Genomic DNA, 9,572 nt, shown 5'->3' with positions numbered 1-9,572 from the left:
CTGCCAGGGCTCAAACCAGGACCGTACGAAGCTGTCGTCTGCTACAGATTGTCACCTCTTTTCATTGGCTCCTGGGTATTGAGGGTCTGGGTGGTTGTATTGTCATCAGGCAGGAGCTCCAAACGACTCGTGAGAACTCCGTGGGGAACTCTTAGAACAACTAAAGGAAGCTGTGCTGCTTGCTTCCTCTTCGTCTCCCGTATTCTTGTATCATGCGGTAACAAACTGAACGGCTTCTGACATCGAAAGCTGTTCCGCGTGTATTTGGTGCAGTGATGGAAGTGCAAGCATTGTTACCTTGAATTACGAATGTGAAGAAATCAAGTGTGAAAGTGTGGTGTTCCTCGAATGACAGTATGTGTATGTGTCTAACGACTACTGGTACCATGGTGTATGCACTTTTCGTATATGTCACATCTTTGCCTTCTGTGTGTGTGATCTAACGTGAGGGCTGTGATTCTAGGATGTGGTGTAGGAAAAGAAAGCGCAGCAAGATTTAGCAATGTGTAAGAAATGTACATTGCCTGCACCTGTGATCATTATTGTACACCTAGGATGGCATCACTTTTGTGTTAGTTGTTCAGACAGTTGGATGCCCGTAATGACTTGCATCAAGTTCCGGGAACTGCATCTGTGCAGAAACTGTCGTTTTTCTTGTTTTTTTTTTGTTTTTTTTTTATGTGGTGGAACCTACAAGTGTGATAAGTATTTCAGTGCCAGGACAACTTGTGACAAGTGTTTCATACATCAGCACCGTTTGTTGTTGAACTTGTCAAACCACGTACCTGATTCAACCGTGAAGATTGATATTTACAGTATATATTATATGTTTAGTGACTGCTTTTGCAGCACACGTTGACGACGTGAATGCGTGTGCACGCTGTGATATAAAAATGTGCACATATAACAATGGGTACACTATGTATTCCCACCTGATACAAAGTATAAGTTATTTTTTATTCAACATTTCCAAGAGAATATACAATATTTTAATAACAGCACTGTCTCTTGTGCAGTTCTTCTATTTGTCAAAGCATGCACTCCAAGGCACACGACTGACAATCATGTTGTTACAAAGATTCGACTGCACAAAATTACTCTCCAAACATTGCACACACAGGCTTCTGGGAACATTTTCCAGAACAGCACTATGTTGGTAGTCGGTGGCGACCTTCGGATATTAGATTAGGAAGGCCTACTGTATCACTTTCTTGGTCCTGAGGTCACGTATTTGATCCAAGCTGAGAACGGAAGACAGCACCTGATCGGTGTGTTCACCTAGAAGAGGTGGCGGTGATCTCACCGTATTGGAAGCATCGCTAAATGCCACTGCTGGACCTGGAAGACAATATCTGTAAGTACCTTGTTGTCTGTGTTCTCAACAAAGGGCTTAAAACAGAATGTGCAAACTTTCAACTCTTGCCCGCAATTAAAGAGGTCTGGTTATCAGTGATGGCCACTAACTACTTCTACAGTAGTTTAACTATAACTACTAACTACTTTGTGATTGAGTAGTTTAACTAGTAGTTCAACTACTTTTCAGGGGAGTAGTTAAAACTACCTTTTTAACTACTGCAATGTAGTTTAACTACATCTATAACTACTTAACGTTGTCCCCCCAACACCAATCCCTTGTGGTGTTCTTGGACAGCTAAATATGAATCACAAGCAATAATAAACTTTGTGTCAAGCCATTGCTACGATCGTCAAATACAAAGCTTGCGGCGGGATTCTTTCTGTGCCTACGCGATAAACTAAGTTGCAGAATTATTTCACAGCAAATGTGGCTTCACTAGACAAGCATTAAAAGTGAAGATATAGTACACATGCACGACACAATTGCTCTGCACCTCCATTCTCATCAAACAAGTAGCTCGAGGTAAAAGTCGGAAGCACAATCGTGCCGTAAAGCTTGCGGCAAAATCAGAAGTAGTTGGCGCCTTCAGTAACCTAACTACCGTAGTTTAACTAGTAGTTGCCACTACATTTCAGCAAGTAGTTGATAACTACTTTTTAACTACAATCAGGTAGTTTAACTAGTAGTTTAACTACATGTAGCTAACTACTGGCCATCACTGCTGGTTATCCTCCCAAAATCTATCATTTTTGTTGACTATCAACACTATTTTGATAAAGTGACACTTGGAGGATATGCCCCACGCTAACAACAGACCACAGATTGTGCATACAAAGGGAATCGCACATAGTAGAGTGACTCTGAACCAAATAAGCATGTGCATATGCATGTAAGGTTAGAACCTCGTAAATCAGCCTCGAAATATCATTCATTTCTCACAATTATGTCATTTTATTTGAGAATATCACAGTGGATGATCCGTGCTCTGGCCAATGTTTATTTTTATAAAATGTACACCAAGTAATATATGATGTTCTGCACAGAACCCTGATGAGATCTGAACTGCAGTGTTGTGTAACGTAACTGTAAAGCATCATGCACATTCCTCTAGACCGTCAAAAGTTGTGTATGAAATGCAGACTTTTCCTCTGCATAAAAACGCACGCACACAAAACAAAAGCCGCTTTCCTGGACATTTGACAACACAGCAGACACATGACGAAGAAACGTTAAAAATGTACTCATCCTGAACTTTGCTAGCATGTGATACTAATTCAGAATAAATTAAGGCCCCGGATTTTCCGCGAAATTTCACGGAATCCGGAATTCATCGCGGAATCCTTCATTTGGCATGGAATTTCACGGAATCCCTTATTTTTAGGGGGGGCGCGTGGGTACTCGAGTTCTCGAATTCGAATCGAATATCAATCACTCGAAGTATTCGATTCGCGAATCGAATACCCAATAGTCTGATTCGAGTATTCACCGAATATGATAGACACCTCCCGAAAGCGGGCTTCACCTGACGCTTCCCTGCATGAGGCGAAGCCTGTTTTACAAAATTGAAGCTTGCTTTACGAAATTGTCCATGCTGCACGACCAACACAGACAGATTGTAGTTTAGCTTAAGATAACGTTAGCCCAAGTTTATTGTGCATACTTCGCCTGAGTGTCCCTCCCGTGTGCAGTTTAGCGGTGGCACCGGCGGGATTTTGATTTGATGTCTGGGAGGTTGCCTTTAAAAAGGTCACTCTTAAATAATGCCTATAGCCCAGGAACAAAAAGGGTGTCCTAAAGATGGAACTTCCACAGGGCACGTATTGTAAACTCCTTCCTATAAAGTTCCTATAAACTCTGTAGATGCTGAAAGATCTTTCAGCAGGTATAAAATGATTGCAGGGAGACAGACCGCATCAGAGGAGAACACAAGATATCATGATGTATGTAATGCTGAGCCACAGCAGTGCTTTGAATCTAGTCTTATAAAATATTTTTTGTTCCCACATTATCCAAGAAAATGAAGCGTTTCCCCTTCCAAGCAGCCGTTGACTCCTTGCCGCGGAAAATCGCAGAATTTACAAGTCGGTGCCGTAGAATTTTGAAGTTGCCGCAACAGAAAACCAGGTGTCTTAACAATAATAGCTTTGCTCGAATTGCTATTTTTTTTTTTTACCATGGATTTGAGGACTACAGATTTCTTTATTGGAGTAACTAATCTTAGCGTTACAAAAAAAATTTAAAACCTGTCCCCCGCTGCCCGCTTAGCCACCTAGCTGCAGTCAGTGCCGAATGCGGAACAAGCGATAAATCAACCCTGCACTTCCCTGCTCAAGAGATGTTTTCAGCATGAACGGTGCCCTCATAAACCAGTACGACTGACAGCTACGATATTCGCCAATCTGCAGCAATGAAATGCTCACTGCGTCAGGGCTCGCGACAAGTTTTGGAATGTTCTGGGTGGTGGAATGTACAGGTTGGGACAAAAGTTTACGGAATACGCGAGCGACATATTTTTTCTTCGGTGCGACACCCTAGCGGTCGCAGGAAGCGGGCGAGTTCACTGTTTCTTAGGGGTGGGAGGGTACGCTGTTAGCAGCACACAGGTAGGGTAGGGTCCACTTCCCAGGCAGGGCACACCCAAGTGGCACAGGAACTACCACAGTGTGTCGCTAACAGTGTACCCTTCCATCCCTCCGAAACAGTGAACCGACCCTCTTCCGGCAGCTGCTAGGGTGTCGCACCGAAGAAAAAGTACATCGCTCGCATGTTCTGTTCATGTTTGTGTGTTCTCTTTTGTCCCAACTTGTACTTGACCAGTTAGAGTGGATAATGGGCAGGCCTTGTCTTCCTGTATCTGCCTGCCATGCTCATTCCAGTTTTTGGTGTGGGCCAAGAAATAGCAGTGCATCTCACTCTACTTCACGCTGCTTACCCACAAGCGATATCTCCCCGGCCGTCTTGTGCTGAAGCTTCACGACCATGTCTTGAGCCTGTGAGAAGTATGTTGGGGAAAATGTCCCTATCTCCCAACAGCTATAAGTTGCACAGCACAACAGTCAGACACTTGCCAAGGGTTCATTGAAGACCTGCTCAATGCTGTTAATCGGTCCGTACGGAATTCCGCAGCCTTCAAAGAGCTCGAGCCATTCCGAAGTTGTCTTTGTCTTGAATCTGCCGGCAGAAGCAAGTGAAGCGCAAGTGCCACAGGGAAGTAGGTCACTGGCGAAGTATGGATAATTAATAGATAGGTATTACCTTGCCTGCAGAATGTTTGTGAGTTTTTTTCTGTTCTTCACTCTGCTTTCGTTATCTTTGAAGCAGCTGTCTGACAGCAGTTCCGTGAGGTCTAAAACCTGCAATGAGATCCAAAATCAATTACATGTACGACGCCCTAAAGCATGAGTGTCAGTCTATAGGGAAAACGGAAAAGAACCACAGAGACCAAAATAGCCGTAATTTTGTCACTACTGTTTTGAGTGGAGAGATTAACATACTTTACATAGGACAGCAAATTGGTGGTTGCTGGCTGCTCCAACTGTGAGATATCCGTCGCTGACTTGAAACGCATTGTATGGCACAATGCTCTCGTGGCTGGTTCCAAGACGGCTGCCTTCAATCCCGGCATTCAAGTAATTTGATGCAACATTTACTAGTAGCGATACCTAAAATATAAACAATGACAGCTGTAAACTCAGGTGTTTCAACGTAAAGCTGGCAAGTTTGCGTTACATAAAGCATGTGCAGAGTGTCCTCACTGCAACTACTTCCGTTCTTCACACTGATAATTACTTGCAAATGAAAAGCATTCTGAAATTGGGACATGAGATGGTGCTCACAATCACGGTGTGCTGTGATTTGAGAATTGATGTGCAAATAACGTAGTCACAACAAAGTGATTGACTGATAGATTTGTCATTCAGCGGGGAGAAGACACTGATGCAGGCTGAATGGACAGAAGCCACGTGCAAAGAGCAATATGACTTGATGACAGTTCCAGGGGTGTCAGAAGGTGGGGGCAGTCCCGCCCCCCGAACTTTTGCTCTGAGCATCCCAACACCCAATTTTTCAAAAATATTTCAAGTTTCTTCAAAAATCAAAAATAAAGGAACATACAGTTGCTCGCTTACGTTTTTTGTTTGTCTTATCGCACCTAATGAGGCCATCGACCAATATTTCAGTTTGCGTTGCTCAAACACGTATTTCTCGTTCGCCTCAAGGTAATGAAGGATGTGATGTGGCCTTCCCATATGTGTTACGACCTCCACGGTCATCAGATTGCATGGACAAGTTGTTTCTAATAAGAACCTCACTCGCTTCACTAGGTTAGGTTAGGTTGGGTTGGGTTGGGTTAGATTAGGGCTCCCCCCGCCGTGAGAGACTTCCAATGCCCCTTGACAATTCTGACATATTTTCAGTTTCACAGTTTTTTGCCAACAGAGGTTTCCCCTCATTTCACCTCAGGTTCGTTTCTAAAAATTTTCTTCACCTCAATACCAGTATTTTCCATAAATTTTTCCTCATCTCACCTCAATGTCTGCGAGGTGAGCTTCATCTGCCCCTGTAAGGATGCTCAAATATGATCAGGAGTTATTCATGTAGAGGGCATAAACATGTATTTAGAAATCATTGCTGTTGAGGTACTTGTACTTAAAAAGTTCCTGTAACGTGTTCACAGCCCTACATTCAAAGCTGGCTAACTCTTACGCATGTACGATTGAAATACAATTTGCAACAGTTGTACCTATTTATTTATACTAGCAACTGTTTTGAACACACCCCAGTTATACAAAAAAAAAGGACCGACAGTGTCCTGCCAATGCACGAACGATGCCTAACAGGGGCGCGTCCACATTCGAGTAGACTGACCTTCCCGATGCATTCCCCCAAGCTGCTTTAACGAAAGCGGTGACAGTGATGCATGTCTTCTGGAAGGCCACTGACTCGTCGATCCGTGAAAAACATGCAACGAGGGAACAATCCGATCATGGTAGAATACTAGAACTGACCTCCTTAGAGTCTGGACCACAGGGTTTATGGCCTTCTCTATGGTCTCCTCTGTTGCACAAATCAGTGTCGTATTGCTCGCAGCTTATCTGCGAGTGTGGCTTATCTGCCCGAAAGTTTTCAAAACATTCCTAAGAACGGGTCCTGCTGCTTATCTGCAGTGCGGCTGATACGCGGGAAATTACTGTACATGAAAGCTGTCCTCCGAGAAAGAGCACCTAATTACAGTTACTGACTAATTGCTCAGTAAATGACCACTCCCCAAGATCGACTGGCACTACCACACGACAATCACCGTACCAGCGAGGGCGCTTCACTACAATTTAGGCACACGCGAGAAGCGCAAGTTTTCGTTAAAACGGGCGACCACGTAAGGAGCCCTTACCTGAGAAGAAAACAGGTTGCATTCTATTTTCTGCCCCGTGCCCGTGAGTTTCTGCTGCAGTAGAGCAGCCAAGATGGCACCGTGAGCATACAGCCCCGTTGCAAGGTCAGTCATGGCAACGCCAACTTTGCAGGGGTCGCCACCTTCTGGCCCAGTGATGTGCAGTAATCCAGCCATGGACGCCGCGATGACATCATATCCAGCTCTGTCCTTGTAGCGTCCCTTAGAGCCGTAGCCTGCAGCCGTAATGGTTCCGTGTGAGAGATGTAAGCTGTGATTGTTTTTTTGTTTTTCGTTTTTTCGTATTTGCGCCGCAAAGCAAATGTGGCTACGTGTGGCGTACAGATGTGGTCGGATGGAGAGAGGACAGCAAGAAGAAGTGGGGGGACAGTATGCGCCCTGGGCCGACTTCAGGGGGAACTGTGCCGACAATCGTCTGTATGTTAGGAGTGCGCTATCTTGCGCAATGGTTCGAGAGCTTGCTTTGTTACCGCGTCATTTCCGTACCCTCGATTAATACCACACGGCTGTTTTTTAAGACATTAATTCTACTTTTGCTTGATCAAGCATAATTAGAGCCTGAAGTTTTCGGGAAATATTTTTTTCTAAATTCGGGGGGTAAAAATCGGGTAAATTAACATGTGCACCAAATTCACGCAAATTAGGGTGAAAAAACTTCCATTACGCTAAAATCGGGTAGAAATCGGGCACAGTTATTCAAACTGACTGTAGCGCTTTGGTACAAATGGTGATGTAACTGCATTTTTCTGCCAAACAAGTAAGTTAGTGCATTCCTACAGACATCCCAGTGAGGGCAATTTGCCGGGTAAAAATCGGGTTTCACCCTAAAGAGGCAACCTTCAATTCGGGAAAGAATCGGGTAAAACCCTAAAACTTCAGGCTCTAAGCATAATCCCAGATTGGGTAACGTCAAAAAACAAAAGTCGGCTGTGTTATGTGAACCAAGGACGCAATTTTATGGGGGAAAATTATGTCATTCGCAATCGAGGAAATCTAATTATCTGTTACGTACCAGATATTGAGCAGTACACCACGTTTGGAGCCACAGCTTTGATATCTTCGTAGCCGAGCCCGAGGGAGTCTAACTTGCCAGGCATGTAGTTCTCAACGAAGACATCGCACGTCTCGGCTAGCTTCGAAAAAATGTTGAATACATGCAACCGATGCACGTCGTTGTCTGTCTTACCTTTTTTACAACATCGACGCCTTCAGGACGCTTCAAGTCCACTGCTATTCCCTGTCGTTAAAATACAAATGCACTATTTCTACTTGAAATTTTTCAGACACTGAACTTGCCTTTTTGTTTCTATTAATTGCTAGAAAGTAACAGCTCTGATCCCCAATGAAAGGGGGACCCCAATTTCTGGTTTCGTCTCCAGAACCTGTAAAGTTATTTAGAATGACGCGTCAGTTGCACTATAAAATCTTTAACAGAGTGCAACGGAGCGTAAAAAAGAACTGACCTGGCTTTTCGATTTTGATGACTTCTGCTCCCATATCACCAAGAATCATTGAACAGAAGGGTCCCGCTAATATTCTGGAATCAGCACAGCACCGGTGTTAAAATGTGGTGATCGTTTTCATTCTGCGGTAACAGAGCTGAAAACTATTCTGTCTCAGATAATTAACACTTGCGGAACGTGAGGTTGTGGGACAACGTTCAGGAGGGGCCGAGCCCCCGCAGCCGTAACTTGGGGAGGGGAGGGGGCGACCGCCCTTTCCCTCCAGTGCCCCTGACTAGAGAAAAGGGAGTGTTTCAGTTTTCACCCACCTGAGGAAGAATTTTATCCTCCAAACATAATTTTTCCGTCTGTTCCACCCCTTACCTCCCCTTGATCCCTTCGCCCCCTTCTGTCATCACAATGTATCTTGCAAGTCACTACGATGAGGGGAGGGTGGTGATCCAAAAATTGGGAATTCGGAGAGGAGGAAAGAGTTTATGTTGTAGCAAAAAAGAAAAAAACTATAACTTTTGTTGTTGTTTTTGTTCACAAGTTTCGTTTACGACGGCGCTTTACGACTTGGCAAATCAGTATAGCCGAAGATATGAGCCCGATGAGAAGACTTTAAATCAAACAAGTCGTTCGGCTGCAAAACTTTCGTACAGTGTGTCCCGTTTAGGCAGTATATCATACCGAGTTAAGTCCAGTATTCGGATGCCAGCCAAGGGACCAGTAGACGTGTGCTTCAACTTTGCGATGTAACTTCCTGGAAATTTTGAATGTGACGTGCCCTACAGCCGCACTAATATTTTGTTTTTGCATGTTGTATTCGAGCTTACCATTTTTGTATCTTTCGGAAGCATCAACTGGCAGCCGTAACAAGATCCGTAAACTGCGACGTCTCATGTCTCTCAACAAAACTGCCATCGTTAGCTCCTGCAAAAAACACGACTAGCTCGTAGCGGTAGCAATAAAGATAAAAGTCTTTGTGAGAAACAATTGACCGAAGGAAACCGAAACCACGACCGAAACTTGCACTAGTCCCGTGATCGGCAACGGAGTCGAGAGTCGAGACCGATACGAGACGACCGAGACGACTGCAGAACGATAGTCAACCAGAAACACTGATCAGCTGATCAGTGGTTACAGTCTACAAGGTGCCATAGTGATAGTTAGTATGTTAATGTTATTAGTGAAGCTTGAGCTATTTCATACTACCAAATATTGTAAAGCAGTTTGTATATATCCGCATCTGATCACGTGATCTGCACCCTTCGCCTTTATTTAGTAGTATACTTTTCTGTTGAGAGATGGCAGCAACGTCTCAGCCGCTTTTCTAGTGCGTGAGCGTTGCGTTTGGTGC

General features: G+C 44.2%; 1 protein-coding gene across 1 annotated transcript; it reads right to left on the bottom strand.

The window, feature by feature from the left end:
* Positions 1-939: 939 nt before the first annotated feature.
* On the bottom strand, positions 940-9,270 carry LOC135366491 (succinate--hydroxymethylglutarate CoA-transferase-like). Its single transcript, XM_064599203.1, has 12 exons — positions 9,049-9,270; positions 8,903-8,975; positions 8,231-8,304; positions 8,064-8,149; positions 7,954-8,004; positions 7,780-7,900; positions 6,747-6,982; positions 4,852-5,019; positions 4,613-4,710; positions 4,426-4,528; positions 4,290-4,347; positions 940-1,338 (listed from the first exon to the last, which is right to left on the bottom strand). Exons 1-12 carry the CDS (start codon positions 9,134-9,136, stop codon positions 1,196-1,198), a joined length of 1,299 nt encoding a protein of 432 aa, XP_064455273.1. The 5' UTR covers positions 9,137-9,270; the 3' UTR covers positions 940-1,195.
* Between the last annotated feature and the right edge of the window lie 302 nt (positions 9,271-9,572).

Source organism: Ornithodoros turicata, chromosome 8 (genome assembly GCF_037126465.1).
Source record: "Ornithodoros turicata isolate Travis chromosome 8, ASM3712646v1, whole genome shotgun sequence".
Classification (NCBI taxonomy): domain Eukaryota; kingdom Metazoa; phylum Arthropoda; class Arachnida; order Ixodida; family Argasidae; genus Ornithodoros; species Ornithodoros turicata.
This window is presented reverse-complemented; position numbering and strand designations above follow the sequence as displayed.